We start from the raw sequence: 18,744 nt of genomic DNA, 5'->3' as shown, positions 1-18,744 counted from the left end.
CGCTCGGATTTAGATCAGGGAGGTCGTTCCTCCCAATCACGCCTCTCCAGGTGTCTCCATCATTGCCCTTGGGCGTTGAAGTCGTAGTGCTATGGAGCCCCATGCAGGACTCCATTTAGGTTCTCCAAGAAGGCTGAATACTGTGAACTACTGTTCAGTGCATATGCACAAACAACAGTCAGAGTTTCCCTCTTACCACCTGCAGGCGTAAGGAGGCGACCCTCTCGTCCACCGGGGTGAACTCCAACACCGCAGCACTCAGCCGGGGATTTGTAAGTACACGACTCCAGCAGTTCCTCCTATGAATGGTGGGCCCACAGGATGGAGAGGAGAGAGGTGCCATGTCACTTTTTCGGGCTGTGCCCGGCCAAGCTCCGTGGCAAACATGGCAACCAGGCGCTTGCCGGCGAACCCTCCGTCTGGGCCCGGCTCCAGATAGGGGCCCTGGGCTTCCTCCGGGCAGGGTCTCTTTTCCTCTTTCCTGTTCTTCCATGCGGTCTTCATGAACCATTCTTAGTCCGGCCCCTCGCCTCAGGCCACTCTGCCATGGGAGACCCTACCAGGAGCCCCAGGCTCCAGACAACACAGCCCTCAGGTTCACAGAGACACACAAACCTCTCCACCACGATAAGGTGATGGTGATTGGCATGGTGCTTCATTCAATACATTTTACATAGGAATATGTATTACATTTACAGGCTTTTTTAAGATTTCAAACCAGGCACATTTGTTTCTGACAGGTTATTACATTATCAGTAAGGTTTACATTATAATTTACAACAAGCAGATGCCGGCATCTTCTGTAAATCTTTCACAGAGGGAAAAGAAATCAGAACTAAACCAGTTCAAGCAGAACCAACATGTACCGTATCTGGTAAAATGAACAGACAGTTAGAGACAGACTTTTTCAGAGATTTTGCACATACAACGTATGGTAATTCTTACTCTTTATAATTTGTCTGTGCTTGTAATTTTGCCACCTATCTCCACTGCTACAGAGTGTGCCTCTTTCGTTGTTGTTTGAGAAGTTGACTAACACACTGACTTACAACATTCTGTAGTGCAATCAGCAGAAATGAGCGATTCCAGTAGAGCTCTAATGTGACCAATGATGATCCCATTTACATTTCGATGTTACGGGGCTGCCCCAGTGATATAGTGCTGAGGTGTCATGCCATGGCAACAACTGTTGAACTGAAGAGGCGTTGTATGCACTGCAGGCACTTCGAGGCTGTAAATATCAGCACGGTTTTTAAGAGGTCTTACAGACATTTAAATCTGCCCCATTGGATGTCTACGGGGCACTGTGGGTTCACATAGGACACATAGGTTCCCATCCCAAACACCCGATGGGATCTTCTGTGATAGGATTTAATAAATGGGCACAATAATCAATAATCATTTCGGTAAACATATTCTACAAGAGAAATATAGTTGTTTCCGTTTCCTGTCATCAGTAGCACACTGGTTAAAACTAACTCATCTGACTTGACAGGAGTTAGAGAAGTATTAAAAACATGCTGTTTTAGCTTTTTTCCATGATTTAATCCATGATTGTAAAAGAACAGTGGAGTGCCTCCGACAGATTTCTAATTAGATTCTTGTAGGCTTTGTGGGATGCTTAAAAACTTCCATTTGGCCGGTGCTAATATAATGACAAATGAACGATTCTGTGAAATCATTGCAAATGGTATTCACTAAATGTGTTCTTGGAAAAACTGTGGCTGCTGAACAGTGTAGGAGAACATCTTAAGAGCGGTATTGCGGTGTTGATACAACCTCATCCAACATAATCAGTAACAATGCAGCAAGTGGACAGTAATGCTGAAGACAGGAGAGCAAACACTTCTTGTCTGAGGGTTTGGAGTGGTATTGGTGTGTGTGTGTGTGTGTGTGTGTGTGTGTGTGTGTGTGTGTGTGTGTGTGTGTGTGTGTGTGTGTGTGTGTGTGTCTGTGTGTGTGTGTGTATGTGTGTCTCTGTGTGCGTTGTGTGTGCGTTTGTGTGAGATGGGGTCAGATTCGAGTCAGCTGGTGCCAAAAACTGGACGGCATGAAGCTTTCCATCTTGTCTGCGAAGAAACCCAGAGGTGCAAAAAGTGTGCTGAAGAACTAAAAGAAAGAGAAAAAGCAGAACGAGCTTTTAGATGAATGTCAGTTAAACCGCTCCCTACCAAATCATAGGTAATGTTTAGGTAAAATACTTAAAACAAATCCACAAAAGTTACAGAGCCAACAATTTCACTAAAACTATTTTATGGAAAGCCTGAGCCCAATCCTTAAGTACAACATTTAAAAAAAAGTATTATTATTATTATTTTTTTTAGGTGAGAGTAATACAGTTCAGATATAAAGTGCATTGGGGCTGCAGCAGGGAGGTCCACACCCAACATATTTACGCATGAAATATATCCAGAAGCTTCCCAGGAGTGACGCTAAGATCAAAAAGTGCCTACACTTTGGTATAGCAGCATCAGCTGATCCCTGGATTGGTAATGTTGTTGTGTTCTACATACCGTTTGTGCCTCTAGAAAATGGCCTCTGTCAGTGACCCACAGTAAAGTAACTTCATATATCTTTGCAGATGTACCCAAAATAAATATTAGTTAGTCTTAGCTAACATGGCTAGTGATAGCCTAGCCCCTGTAGCCAGTCTGACTAATCAAGAGAAATAATTTAGAGCCATCTAAGCAAAAAAAGGAATATATCATTTTTTTCTTGTTGGTTCTGTTTGGATATGTGTTATGTGTTTTAAATGACAGTAAAGCAATTTCATGTATCATTGCCAATGTGCCCAAATATATAATATAGCTAGCCTTAGCTAACCACAGACAGTTTAATCAATAACAGAAATTTAGAGCAAACGCTGTATTATTTTTAGTATGTTTAATTGCAGAACGCGATCCATATTAACGTTACATCATATAAAACTATTATTGTGGTATAAGCACATTCTATGGGCATAAGCAGCTAGGCAAACAATAGCCATGTTAGCTAAGGCTAGCTCTAGTATTAGCTTTTGGTATATCTTCAAAGATAGTATATCTAATTACTTTGTTTGTTTATTAACAGTGGCCCACTTTCAAGCAGCACCTGCCGCTAGGAAACGGTATGTGCAGCTGTACCACTGGTGGCATACAGTACCATCAGCCACTTGTCAATCTCAGTCCTACTGCTTCCAAAGTATAGGGAAGACAAAAACAAAGCAGCTTTATCTGAAAATGATCATCTTTAAAATGTTTGTGGAAACAGTGTTTTTGGGGTAAACTTTATATTATCAATGATTTAAATGTCAACATACTTTTATACATCAAATCAACCACGTTCATTCTTTCAGTTTGTCTTTTGGTGGAAAATAAATAAGGGAAAGGAAATACACTTGACTTGAATTGACAACAAGAGCAAATAACCTTGTAGGATGATCATAAAAAATATGTCGGCTTCTATATACTGTAATATCATTATATGACCATTACAAATGTATATTTTATCATAAATCATTTCCCTGAGGAAACTGTCATATAAAAATTGCAGGTGTGCTACTGCAAAAACCAATAGGATAATGCAATGCTGTGGCATTCACACCAATTCATTATCAGGAGCTCTCAAATGAAGTGAATGGATTCACTGTAAAGCCATTATATATCCCATTAACCTCGTCTAAACACGGCTATTAATTTAACTGATTAATTTAACAGATAGATTATAAACAATTTGTGTTTTGGCTGCATATTTTGACATTGTTGTTATTCCTAATGTCAGTTATAAAACAGGAGCAATAACAAAGTTTGTGCCTACAAAATGACAAAAAAGACAAATCCGGCTCATACTTACGAGTATATAAGGCGCAACTTAAACACGTGATTTTATAATTACCAGCAGAGCACATATCCTCTTAGATCTAAGATATAAAGTATATTATATGGATATAATAAAGGATTTTAAAGGCACATATTAGTGATTTAAGTTAGCTAGTAACAGTGAAATATCCCCTAAAATATTACAATATGGTTTCTCTCTGAAACAACTTGAGGTGTAATTCATAGTCTCATAAGTGGACATATCTGCTTTGTCAGACAAATGCAAATCAAGTACTCCTCTTATCCCATCTAATATTATGAAACATATTCAACTACTCTGCTGTACATGGTATCCATAAATTAAGGAAAGGCAGACTGCCACCAACACTGTCTTGCTCTGCTTGGACCTTCTGTTCAAGAGCAGCAGATTTAGATGAATCTGTTTCTCCTCAGAAAGCAGTGAGGACCTCTGTGTTCCTTCCTCGATGGTTTTCATGCACTCCATCTGAACATTACACAAACCAGGCTTGCCAGGGCTGCTGTAAAAATCCTGTCTACCCCCAATATTTCCCATAACAAAAGGAAGAGCACTATATGTTCTCTGTAGCCTTGTTTTTGCTAAAAGTCTTTGTAAAAGGCAGGCCTTAATAAACAGGGTGACCATAAACAAAGGATTAGCCAAAGTAAGGCACTTGCCAAACTAGCTAAAAACAGATAACACAACACTTCAATAAATAAACAAACAGTAAAAGGAAGTCATGCACTTGAAACTTTAAGGCTGTGAGCTACACTGTTATGTTTGCTAGGGCAACAAGCTTGCATTATACAGCTGCGGTCACTGATAGCTTAAGGTGGGCTACAGCTTGTTTTGGCGGGAAACAGGGACTTTACAGGCCTACGACTCTCATGAGCCCCAGTGTTACTGACAGTGATGGAAGGCAGCAATTACCACTGGGGTTAGAAGGTTCAGGTTTCAAACAACATGCGTTCAAAACACAGACCCAATCAGATATTAAATGAAGATGTAACTGATCAGCTCACTTACGCACAAGTTATACTTGTATAATGATGAATAAGTGGCCCACCTGAATCTATACATTTTACAACAGCAACTTTTGAGATGAAATTGAGATGTGTTGTGTAATTACTTACTGCTTTTGCAAAGACACCCATTAGCTCAGGGAACTGATGTGTGAGCATGGCCAGCATGGCAGTGAAGGAGCAAAGGCCTGCTGTGAAGAGGATGAAGAAGGGAAGCTCTTTCTTTGGGTACACAGACACCTCGTGGAATGCTGAAGCAAATGTGAAAACGAAGAGCAAGAAAAAGTCACCACTAGTTTATGTATGCAAAAATATAAAGCATTTTCAAAAGATGTGGGGCTGAAATAGTGATAGTATGATTATTTACTTCCACCGAGAAGGTCATGTTTTTTAGAAAAACTACTGGCCTGATTTTCATGTAACTTGGTTGAAGGGTGTAGCATGGGCCAAGGAAGATTCAATTAGGCATCATGCATTTAAAGCATTTTTTTATTTTCTCTTATATTTGTTTGTGCACAAAGCAACGAGAGGTAAATAAGAAAATCTTACGTGGGATTCATGAAACGTGCGTTAACAGTCAATTTGCTCTTACCCCCCTGAGTATGTTAATGAATCCTATTTGAACATAAATTGGCTGCACGTGCCAGGAAATTTAGAATTAGCATAAAGAAATGCCCCAATAAACCCATATGAGAGCAGCAGACCGTGTGCAAACCACAAACCAACAAACCACTGACATTTGACAGGACACCATTGGCTTTGGTGAAGGCCATTCTAGATACACAATCAAATTGGAAGCAACCAGGTATATTAATGCGTTGCACATAGGCTTTTGCTATTAAACTTACAGGGCAGCAGTTCCCTATCTGCTGTTTCTGTGCATCCTGGGTAGGGGTAAAACAGATGACCCTTCTCCAGTGGGTAGGGAATTATCCTGAAGGCTGTAAAGACAGACAAAGGCATAAGTAGGAAATCGAATTCAGATGAATAACACAAGGATGACAGCTGACACCATTTCAGTAAATCATTTAAGTAGCAACATATTATAAAGAGTGAAAGTAAAAATAGTAAAATCATAATAATACATAGCAATACCATTGGCCCTTGGCTTTGTGTGAGCAGTGATCTCATCCCTGTATAATCACAACCGGAATATTTGTGGGTGTACTGTGCATACACAACCTATGACACAGCCATCTAAAAATGAAGAGCAGCCTACAAAGAAGATACTTTGGGTCTTGATGGCCCAGCTTAATTGAAGTGCTGTATAATTGTGACTTTTGAAAATACATACTGTAGAATCAATGTTCAACAGAACCAAAGACAATAGCAAGATTTTCACAACTGAAATGATAACAAATCATATGAAAAGCATTAGTATTCAATAGAATAAGTAATAGTAATACATACTTCCCTCCCAGGTACAGTGTAGCAGGTTTAAGGCTCCCTCTGCCCTCTTCCAGTGCTGCAGGTGAAAAAAAGCATATGCCACTGCCTCGCTGTCACCCCTCTTCAAGATGTGCTCTGGAGGGAGGATCAGGCTCTTCATCTCTAATAGGTACTACAGACAGGAAGAGGAGGAAATACAAGACCTCTGGTAAGAACCTTAATGTGTTTTGGCCCCCGAATTTGGTAAAGAATATTAGTATAGGTGCACGTAATCCTGCTGTAAATAAACTGTGATAATGCCCGTTTGTCATAGCCATAATTTCTCATCTTAGAAAACCGGCAGTCAATTACAGTGGAATCAAACACGGTAGAATTCAGAATCACATAACCAAATGAGCCAATAGTATACTACTATAATACTAGTTTGTGCTGGACATTAAGTACGTAACCTTTAAATTCTGCTAATGTAAGTTTGGTTTAAAAGGACATCTGCCCCTTGTGGTCAAAAATTTGTTCATGCAGCATTAATGGTTTCATTCACATCTTCTCCTTGTTTCTCAGTCAGCACTTCACTTATTCTATTCTATTGTGCAATTCCCTCTGGCAAACTCCCTGCAGACTGAACACATATTTTCTTCATGTGAGGCATTTGTTGACAGCCTTATTTTGCAATTGTTCAAGGTGGGAGGGAAAAGCTTTCCAAAGCTCTCTGAGTGTGTGTTATTGTTACAGTACGGTACATTCATTCCATGAATGTGTAACATCCCCCCACTCACCCTCCTCTTTCTCCCTACTGTGTAAGTTTGTCCCAGTGAGTCAGACGGTTCACTGTGTTGACAAAGGCCCACATCCCAGACTTACAACCTATAGAACAGGTATGCTTTCTGGAATGAAATCTGAAGCAGAAAACAACTTTCTAGAAATAACAATATGAGTATACTGTGGACTATTTTCCTGCACTATGTAATTTAATTACAGCCTATCTCTGTCCATCGATAAGTCATTAGTGGATGTATGTTGGCTCCTATGAAGATGCCACTCTATGTATTTTATGTCTGTGGTGCCCAGTGTGGCAAGGTCTATGTTAAACAAAATCCATGTGCGGGGCTGGGGCCCCCTGGGCCGGATTCCCAGGCGTCCAGCTTCACAGCGCTCTGGATCTCAGACTGACACTTTAGGAAGGTTACCCCATAGCTAATCCTGTCTAATCCCTTCCATGGTCACAGGCTCAGCCAGCCATCCATCCATCCATCTATCCATCCAGCCAGCCAGACCATGCTGCTTCACCCATCTCCCCCTGACTAACCCTCTTTCTCCACTCTCACTGTCATGATCACAGCCTGCACAGACTCTTGGACCTGGCTCATCCCTTTTTCCTTCCACCCATCTTTCATGCTCTTTTAGCTTGCAAGATATGGTCATGTCCCCTGGTTATCTGTCTCACCTGTTTGGCAATGCCAGTCACGTCAATGCCATCACTCTGCTTGCGCTACCTCATTGCTTTATCATAGCTATATTCATAAAATAGTTCTCTGTATATTGTGTTCTATCCAGACAGTTGTCCAAGCCCATATCACCTCTCTATTCCTCACTCACCACCCACTGAATCTCTCACCCTTATGGGTAAAAAGAAAAAAGCTCAATCAAGCATGCAACTACTCAACCGGTTTATACTCTTCTCCTCACATCACCCAACCATTCCCAGAATGTCCCGTCTTCTAACCACTTCTTTCCATCCTAACCTCCTCTGTAGTCATTACAAAGATAGGCGGCTCAAGACTACCAGAAGCTGCTTGTTTGACCTTCTCACTTATCCTGTCTGACTTGCTTAAATCAGGTTTCTTTGCTTCAGCCCAGACATTTGACAGTCCGCCTTCATCCTCCTCACCACCATTTCAGTCTCCTTTCTTCTGTGCAAAAACCTTTCATCACTCCCCCGGCACCGGTGTCGAGGCAGCCAGCCAGCCCAAGAGAAAAACCTACAACTTCCAACGGTACCTGATAGTAATATATATTCATTTTATACAACACTTAATGACGTGCGTGAAGAACCACATGCCAAGTAGGAAGGTGATCTTAATTTGGGGGCCAATCTTTTCATTCTGACAATCTGTAAGCGGGCCAATTTGTGATTTTGATTAAACTCTGGTTTTACACATATTTCGACCTCCATATTCTGTTGCTGATAAAGAATGACAGTGTACGGCAGTCATGCAGGTCTGGGTCTTCTGTGTTTTAAGATTAACCATTTAGAGAGGCTGGCGGCTCAGCTGTTCTTCCTTGCATGCCACGGTATTAGACCTGGTGACACCTTTGTCCTCTGTGCTAGCCCCCACCCTCTCGTTCTTTGGTCCGCTTCTCCACTCCCTGTCGCCTCTTTGATGAAGGGATTGAGTTTCATGTGTTCTCCTTTTATCCCCGGGCAGTCATAAGCCCAGAGCATAACTCATAAGCTGCCTTCTGATTCTAATCTGCAGCACTTTGCTTCTCACAATGGGACACAGGCAACAATGACATCAGCCTTGTAGTTGCTGTATAAGGGTTGAACAAACATTCAGTTGTACAGTGAAACAAAAAAAAAAACAGGTGTTGCAGATTATGAATCTTATACAGCCAGTAAACACCGACACAAGCTACTCCAATCTCCTCTGAGGACAGTAGCAGAAAACTTAGCAGTTACTCCAAAGTGGACCGGGATGAGGCAAATCCTAACATCCCCCTCTTTGCCTTGTCTGATTCCAACCTCATCCATCTTAATTCAGAACAAACCCAGGACTTCTGCTCTGTCTCAATTTACAAAACCAAAAACCCAATTTCAGAGGAATATTGGTGAGCATTTCTGAGCCTTGACAGGTAATCTAGATGAGAACACGTTAACCAGAATGGGCTGAGATGAGAAACCGCATTCCAAAGTGGAGTAAACTAGTAAGGTAGATGGGATCGGGTCACCCAGACTGCTTTAAAATGAACATGTAAGGACCAAACTGGTGGTACATGTAAACAGACAACAGATTTAAATAGCAGGAACACCTTATCTGCTGTCCAAGCACCCAACAAACTGTGAGTTTCTTAACCACTGGCTGGTGGAGAGGCTGATTGGAATGGACAGACAGATAGAGAAATGTTTGGTTGAGGAGGAGGAAGATAAATAGAGAAGGACAAGAAGATGAGGAGCGAAGGAAAATAGAAGGGAGGTAAATAGGGGCAAGATGAAGATCTAGTAAGGGAAAAGGGGGTAGTGTAGAGAAAAAGACTCTGACTGAAGCGTGTGTGTGTGTGTGTGTGTATTTGTGAATGTGGTTTAAGTTTAGCTTTTTGAGCAGTTTGAATAAGCTCATTTGATGTAGCATAGTATGACATTTATATATAATCACCTTGGCATGCTTGATAACACACCCACACACTTAATACATGACATAACATTGTTCCTCTATTACTCCACTTGTCCTGTTTACACTTGCACAGACATTCACACCTGGAAGCTACCCAGTACAACCACAGTCTGGAGTTTTAAGGTCTTTCTCACGGCACTTCAATGTTGGTAATGCCCTTTTTTCACATTATATATCCTGCTACTCCGAGGACAAAACTGGCTACAGTCACAAGCCCATATCTCTAATGTTGGGTCAGCTGGTACATTGATGATGATGATGGTTGAGAAATTAAGAAAAATCCACACAGAGGTGAGTTTTTTCCAGGTCAGTGCAACACTGATATCTGTTATGGCTTCTCTATAGCAACACAAACACACACAAGCTTTGTTATTACATTAGCTTTGAGCCATCTCCTTTCATAAATAATAATAAAAAACTTTATTTATATAGCACCTTTCATAATAAGTGCTTTAGAAAAAACAAAATCATTAAAAGGTCTGAGAAATCAAGCCAATGCAGAAGTGCCAAAAACTGCAGTTCATTGAGAGTTCATTGAGTGGCCGCTTGTGGCTGGCTCTAAAACAGAGCAAATCCTCATAGAGCCCCATGTTAAAGATGTTAGAAATGATTTACACCCTGGTACAAAAACACCATTATCTCATTTCAGTCTTCATGTTGACTGTGCGGGGGTAATTTTATTATACAACTCAACCATTTAAATTATAATAAGGCTTAATGTTCTGTTAAATTAAGGGTGTGGTTACTTTGAGTGACAGCTGCCGTCTCCTCACGTTAGCTGCTTGCTGTCTGTCTGCTCCACAACTTCATGACACCTTAGTTTTCGACAATGTTTGTGATGTTGGTGAATGGATACTAAACGGACTATGTGAACACAAGTACTGGTGCTTTTAGGGAATAATTAATCTGAATACCGGGCTAATAACATGGCTTGCTGAGCCAGGCTGCAGCGCTCGCCCTCAATACTGGACCAATTTCAAAAAAGTTGTTGCCATTAGTTGCTTACACACAAAAAACACAAGCACTTTGCCAAAGCTTGCACATGTTTTTAAACTATTTAAGAAATTAGAGGCAAATCTACACAATAGTAAGAACTTTTGCGCCTTAAGTAGGATCTGCCCTTTGCAGGTCCTACTTAAGCAGGCAACAGGCCAGCCTGTGTCTCAAAAGGCCAGTCACAGGTGCTCTCATCATGCCAGACAACACAAAGCAACAACCCCTACTTCCTTCTCCATTGTTACATTTTCACACCCAGCAGATGAGAAACGTCAAGTCAAGTGTTGAAAGATTAGCCTAGAAATAATCTTCTGTCAAAGGTGTGGTAAAAAATTCATAACGCTGGCAGTGATAGCTCTCTGTTTGGCTCAAATAGGATGAGAAGGGATGAGGGAACATGGTGGCATAAGAAACAGGATGAGGATACGTGACGAGAGGAAAGAGGATGGCAGCCTCTGGGACAGTGGGGTGGGAGCAGTTGGAAAGAGTGAAAATGAGGGCCCTCACCTTAAAATTGAAGGCTGAATCATACAAACCCCCCCTCCCTCACACACCAATACACTGATTCTCTTTCTCTCCATGAGATGAAACAAGACTACACAACAAAGGCTAAACTGAGAAAAACTCTGATGCAACTGGTTGTGAATGACTGTGTGCATGTGTGACATCTAATCCTGTTGGAACTGATGTGGATGGCCAGAGAAATATCCTGTTGTAGCTCTCTCTCTCTCCTGCCCCTCTTCCTGCGTCCAATGTTTGGCGCTAGAGAGCCCCTATCAAACATGCTATCCCTTACTGTACATCAAACGAAGAACAATCATTGAAAATTTGATGTGAATCGGCTGACTTCCTGTTGCCAACAGGTGGCGCTGTGGCTGTGAGTAAATATCCATGTGTTGGTGTGTTCAGGCCGGGGGTCTTGTCATTCCTCAGAAATCTGGTGAAGATTGGACAATGTATGATAAAGTTAAAGCAACTTCCTGTTTCATAACATGACGCCAATATTCGCCGCCAGGCCACGCCAGACACTTCAGAAAAACGAAACGTTATGAGGTAACTTTCGATCACTAAGGTCTATAGACAGAAGAAGAAGAAGAAAAAGAAGAAAAAGAAGAAGGTCCCTCAACGACGACTTCGTCGGTGCTCTGGCCCTAATAATCACTTAAATTACTGATATAGAGAAAGAATAGACAAATGCAAGCTTAAGGATCTAAAGCTGACAATCAAGTGAGATGAAATGATGAATTAGGAGCTCCTGTATTAAGACCAACACTGACACCTGCTGGTGAGCCAGTAAGTAGCATGCCTGGAATAACGACTATCTGCCCTATTTGTAAGTTGTTACGTGTTACTGCTGATATAACTCACCTATAATTGTCTGATTGATTGTTTACCTGTCTAACTGCTTTGCTTGTTCTGCGTGGAACATTTATGCATGGCAGACATGCAAGACCTGTATGTTCAGACTATAGAATATATAAATAATGTGAAAAATTCAACCCAAACCACTTGCAGCATAGATGCTGTATGGATGAAAATATACTTTAACTAGTTAAAACTAATCTGGACAATTGTGGAACAGGAACAAGCACATCACATCATTAAGGCCGCATTCACATCCTATGAAATGCTGCAGGGTTGTTAGGCATTGGGAGTGTCACTTATTGGGCTTTATATTTCACAATTAGGCTATTGTTTTCCGTCAGATCGTTGTTATGATCTTGCAATTACGACCGCACTTGAAGGCAGCTTCCTTTTACAGAGGTATGGAGAAAGAAAAGAGACAGAGACTTTGCTGAAGCTTGTTTTACCTTTTTTTACCCTCATCGTTTTTTTTACTTTCTTGTGGCAGTGATAGAGACAGGATGATTACCGTTGACTGTACGGGACTGAAACACCGCATCCAAACGGACTGTGACGAGTATAATAAAAGTTGAGTCTGTCTCAACTTTTCACTGCAGCCCACTGCATTTTTTGGCACCCCCTCTGCAGCATCCACTGTCACAGCCTAAACACACTACCCCCATTCAAAATGAGTAGGACGATCTGCATTTTTGCCGGACCACCTGATCTAGTGTGAATGCCTGCTAAGTGATCACTGGGTTTTCATGGCCCACATCAACCATGAGAGTCTATATGACACTCATTAGTTTAACCACTGACCTTTGGCACGTGTGGATTGAACTCAACAGCTCTGTGTATGGCCTCCACCGCATTCATCTCTGCTGTACTTAGCCCTCGCCGTGACGCGGCCTCTGGAGAAAACCTGAAAAAAAAACGACCCCATATGACGCACTGTTGCTAATAATTACATGCTGCCTTTGGTGCAGCCATATAAGAGATACTGATGTTGAATGGTATGCAATGTTCAAAAGATATTTAAAAGTACATGAACCAAGTGGACACATACTTATCTGATACAGCCCGTGCTTTCAGCAGTGCAGATGTGTAGCATATAGTGGCTGATTTTGGTAAGCTGATGTCTACAATAGCAGAAGAAATTGGAGTCATGTGACACACATTTTCATAATTGATTCAATGACCCTGAGCTACTTTCTTTTCAAATATAGTGTGATGGCTTCAGAATTTTCTTTTTATTGCATTACCATCATATTTGGCAAGGACTGCTTGGACATCAGCATATGCCTGAAGCTCTAGAAGTGCTTCCAAGAGGTTTTCATGTATATTTAACATTCCCAAAAGAGGGAACTCCTTCATTAACTGTACAGAGAGAAAATATTGTACATAAACAATGTCATTTGTTAAAGGTAGTTTGTTTTACATACAGTAAACATTATGTCCACAAATTACACACTATAACAGCTGTAAGTACGATGAGCTTCTACTCACATCTCTCATCATTTTCACTGCTTCTTTAATTCGGCCCAGTTTGCGTGCACACATTGCCAGTCTGCGTTTAATGTACACCAGTAAGTTGATATCTTTTCCAGCTGTAGATGACAAACAGAAACTATAAGACATTTAATAAACAAAAAACAATAAAACCGAAATGTAAAAACATGAATAACATGGATCGAAATTGTATTTTTATATATGATATAACTACATACTACTCTTGTGGTCTTGTGTGGAGGAAAAGCACTGACACATTGTGGAATATTGCACTTGTGATTTCATCCTTCATCACAGGTGGATGTGGACAGATGTAGTCCATTCTACATAACCACAATTGCTTGTGATGTGGGGATCCTCAATAGTGCATTCTGAAGTGCAGTGCACATATTGTGGCAGAGCATGTCGCACAATCAGGACTAAGGAGAGAAGATTCCCACTGTCCTATTTACTTGCAATAAACTATTTAATAGTACAACATTCCAGTCCTTAGACCTTCACCAGGTAACAGAGGATCCTCTGTTGTACTATTAAATTGAGTTTATTGCAAATAAATAGGACAGTGTGCGCAAATCCTCTCTCCTCTTACCTATGGACATTTCCTCCAACAGACCTTACTTACCGATACTGAGTGCTTTTTTAAAGAGGCGTTCAGCTTCTGTTATTGTTGTGGCTTCTTCCTCTGCTAGGAGCACATAAGCTGCAGCACATCTGCACACAAATGTAAGACACAAAGGGACAGATTTTCAACCGCATACACAACTAAAGCTTAATTTGAGTACGAAAACGCCCATAAAAAGGCGCCAATATGATTGTATTAATGCATTTATGCTCTTAACTGAAGCAAACACAATCACAGACACTTAGTTTGTGTCCACCCCTGTTAACTGTATTACAACAGTAGATACTGTTAAGAAGAAACAGTGTTAGATTCATATTGACAGCATTTAAAGAAAAATATGACTGTGTCAGAGAAGGACTCACTCATGGTTCATTTCTATGGCCTGGTAAGCTGCTCTGATCCTGGCTTGAGGATTTCTCTCCCTCCAGGCTTTCTGCATTACTGTAATGAGATGATAAAGAAATGATGAAGTCAAGCTTTTTATAAATGTGATCTTACAGACATATTGAATTGAAGTCAAAAGCACCACATTAAAAAAGAATGTCCGTCTGAACATTTACAAAGAATCAGAGAAATACCTTCTAAGGACATATGCCACCAGTCTTTTGCTCTTTTTTCTTTACTAAACTGGGTATTTAGTTTGTATAAAAACCCACCAGCATCTTCTGGTCTCAACTGCGGAGTATCTCCTGTGAAGAAGGTCTGATGGTCTTGAGCAGACAGGTTCATATCATAGTATGTTAAGGGTTCCTTCCCTGTTACCCAGGTGTACCTGTAGTGCACAGATTAAAATACTGTTAAATTATAAGACTGTTTTGCTACAGTTTGTGATTACCAATGAATCAAAATGTTCTTGCACAAAAAGGCAGTTTGTATATTTATAAATAGTTTTATACATTATGCATTAACCAGGCATTTTAAGTATTATTAGATGCTGTATAACTAAATATAACAATCACACATACCTGTTGTATTCTGCTCCTCTGAACAGATTCAAAGGGTTCCTCCAGACCTTACACTCTACCATAAGGAAGATAATGTTATTAGTGCTAGTAGTAATAGAAGTATTATTTGTATTATATATATATATATATATATATATTTACCTGACACACTGGGCCTAGGCTCTGCCTCTCCATTAACTGATGCGAATAGACCAGTTGTGGAGCTGCTCTCTACTCCACCCAGGAGAGGACGCAGGTGGCTCACTGACACTTGTTCAATGAACGAGGTCCCATATTTACGAAAATACCACCACTCAAATATCTGTAGACAGGAATAAATGGTGAAAATTTGCTTTAAAAATAGTACCTCATTAATAGAAAACATTTACCCAGTTATCCCTTAGTGCCAATTGCTATTATTTCACTAGACTGTCCTGTGGACTGTCAAGCCCCCGTCAGATGCAAAAAAAGAATTTAACGTATGCAACTTAAAGTCTGCCCAAACTGCCATAATACACGATAGACATGAGGATCTGTTGCTGTTATAATAAAAATGTTATAATAGTGAGCTAACATTTTTGTTCAGTACTATCTTTTATTTTCTGTCAAAATCTGTCCATCTTGTACATTGCATGCCATTTTTCTTTACAATACATAAGAAAAGATAACAATCGGAAGAAAACATTCATAACAATAATGATGGAAAAAAATCATCAGTACTGAAATGATATATATGTATATACACACACACAAAGTTAAAACAATGCATTCATAATAAACACATTGCAAAGCACAGAAATGGCTAAAAGCAATTGTTTGTTTAATGCACCCAAATTATTCTGATTCATTCAGCTTTTGTTATGCTCCATATTTTATCACCCTTACAATGCCTTTGCAGCCCCCCTCAGTTAAGGTACCCCGGCACTGTGGTTAGTCCGCCTTGCGTTTATTAGTGATACCCCTCTAAAACTATGGCTTCCACCCATGTGTGTCTTATCCTGGATTCCTGAATGAGAATTTGAAATATGGGACACGTTCTTTGCAAATGGGGTTTTCTAGGTGGCCAACTAGCAAATCTAATTTTTCAAAGGGTAACTATTAAACATTAAGTGCAAGAACTAACTAGGACTATTACTCACTAGGATTAGCCCAGAGATGAGAGAGGAGGTTCCAGTGAGAGCCACATAGAACTTGGGGGTCAGTGTATTCAAAAACACTGAGGCTGAAAGAAGAAGAAGACAGTGAGGATTAGAGCCATAGTGCAACCACAACTGCGAGAAGTTAGTGTCCTCTGTTGTGACCATGAGATAAATAAAACATGCAATAAACAACATGCACAACTTAAAAGCATTGGCAGTGGATTTCATAAAGCAGGTGACATGTAACCACATACATTTTATCGATTACAGAATAATCAAAGTAGCATACAGGAATAAATACCCAGTTTTGACAATATTCAACACAAGCTACTGTTTAAAAAAAAAAAAAAAAAAAAGCAAAAACACTAGGAGCTGGCAATAAATATGTACTAACTCGATTTAAATCCAAGCAGAAAGTCGCCTCTATTCGTGCTTGAATGAGTCGGACTGTCAAACCAACAGCTCCCGCTTTCTGTCAGCTAAAGCCACATACCCGAAGGCTAACAAAGCTAGCTAAGCACTTGCATTAAGTCACCTGAGGTAAGAGTTTCCTGCAGTTTCAGCGGGCTCCACAGGACGTATATCATGATCAGCACCATACCGAACCAAATGAAGCACACGTAGGTCCATGACCAAGAGAGCCAGGACTTCAATTTATCTGTGAAGCCGAGAGATTGGGGATTACTGCCAGCGGTGTCCTCCATGTTTCTCCGGATGCCTGTAAACAGAGGAGTCACGTGATCACCAAGTAAGATGACTTATATTTTGAAATCTCAACAGAAATCCATTTCCGGGGACTACAGAATTTTATTTTAGTTTTTTATCTTTGTAAAGGAATAGTGTTGTTTTCTCGTCATCTTAACTACAACTATAAAATACGACAATAGAAATACCGGTTTCGTACCTTTCTTCTTGCAGATAAGTTTAACATATGTCAAGTCATAGTAGTATATAAAAATACAGTGTATATATATATATATATATATATATATATATATATATATATAGTGTATTACAACTACAATATAAAATTAAAGCTATGCATTTTGTTTTATAGGGACCCATGATAGAAGCTTTTTGAAATAACTAAACAAGTTAGCCTAGTATTTTATTTAATTCTTTAAAAAGTGTAACCTACAGGGGTAAGCCGCTATTTATACTACTTTATATTTCTAGTGCACTTCATGCACCTTCAATAAACCCTTAAATATTGTACTCCGCTTAATTAATCCATGACAGTATGTTACTGTGAATATTTGTACTGAAAAATAACACAAACACAAATCTGAAATAAAAAGGTTTATGTGTGGTTGACCTAGTTGTGGTTCCGAACACAGATACAAACAAAAATAAATTAAATACATTTTTAATTGTTCAGAATATGCTTCTTTATGTGAACATACTGCACATTCATGCAATTAATCAGTCACTTTTTTCACAATTTTGAACCAAACACGAAAAAGCTCATATGGTGGGACTGTACCAAGTACATTTCACAAAGTTTAAACTTAAATAAAACTAGGAAAAATAATTTCAAAACTGCTCAATCAAGTATAGGATTATAACAGAGATGTCTATGTGTGAGTCTACTGTTTTCCAGGCATAATATTTCGAGTCAGCTCTAATCAAAAATAATTTGTCCCATAAATTGATATCATATGGTGTGACACTGTATTGTGATATTTAAATGGCAAATTGTTTGGAGACCCAAGGGAGGAGGGGTCCTTGTTCAATCAGGAAGTAACGGAAGGCTACGAAAATAGAAAACTGAGTCAACGGTGAAAGAAAATAAAACCAACAGTAAGTGAGAAACATCACTTGCCCCCATGTAAAAAGTCTGGGAAGGCGAAGAGAAATCAAGTGGAGTTGTTTCTGCTGTCGAACGAAAACAGCATTCTCTGAATTCATTTTCTATCATTACAATGAAACTGTCTGGAATATCAGAAACCAAGCCATGCAGTCAAGTTGCCAAACCCTTGACTTTTGACTGGTTAAAGTTTAATGAGGTGTATGAGAATAAACGTATTCTCATAAATAAACGTATGCAGTGTAAATTAACGTTTTAAATTAATGTTTATGAAATCGAAATAAGCTCAATGTTTAGCAAACTTGTTAAGCGAATGTCCATGAATTTGAAATAGCCTTACTTTTTAGTAAGCTTGTTGCGTTAAAACAATGTTTTAAATAAATGTGGCATACTTTTGTGTGATTTTTGTACTGTTTTTGTTTGAATGTTAACACATTTTTGCATGACAATTGTGATTCATCCTATGGTGTGACCTTATATCATTTGGTGTGACATTCAGAATTGTGACAATAAGAAGGCATGGTTGGTGATCGTATAAGCAACAGTCACAAGCACTCTTTCAGATTTATAACAGGGTTTGTCATAATCTAAAATATATAGACAGATTGAAGAAAGATGTCTTTTTTTGCGCAGTGATTACGAATAATAATACAGAATTTTATACATTTGCACAAGGAAATGCTGGATCTCAAGATAGTATTGATAAAGAATTATGATAAAGTGAATTACTTAAGAAAAGTACACCTCATTTTCATTTTATATAC

General features: G+C 39.7%; 1 protein-coding gene across 1 annotated transcript; it reads right to left on the bottom strand.

Annotated features, from left to right (window-relative positions):
• Positions 1 to 1,905: 1,905 nt before the first annotated feature.
• Positions 1,906 to 16,877, bottom strand: LOC310965362 (suppressor of tumorigenicity 7 protein-like; the record flags this gene model as incomplete). The annotated part of the gene is made up of 15 exons (XM_083938915.1): positions 1,906 to 2,109; positions 4,950 to 5,089; positions 5,687 to 5,779; positions 6,249 to 6,399; positions 12,779 to 12,881; positions 13,026 to 13,098; positions 13,222 to 13,336; positions 13,466 to 13,566; positions 14,091 to 14,179; positions 14,453 to 14,531; positions 14,747 to 14,862; positions 15,056 to 15,110; positions 15,197 to 15,356; positions 16,174 to 16,256; positions 16,709 to 16,877. 15 exons carry the CDS (start codon positions 16,875 to 16,877, stop codon positions 2,014 to 2,016), a joined length of 1,623 nt encoding a protein of 540 aa, XP_083795041.1. The 3' UTR covers positions 1,906 to 2,013.
• Between the last annotated feature and the right edge of the window lie 1,867 nt (positions 16,878 to 18,744).

The sequence above is a fragment of the Echiichthys vipera genome, assembly GCF_963691815.1.
Source record: "Echiichthys vipera genome assembly, chromosome: X".
Classification (NCBI taxonomy): Eukaryota; Metazoa; Chordata; class Actinopteri; order Perciformes; family Trachinidae; genus Echiichthys; species Echiichthys vipera.
Note: the sequence above shows the minus strand (reverse complement) of the source record. Positions and strands in the feature narration are given on the sequence as shown.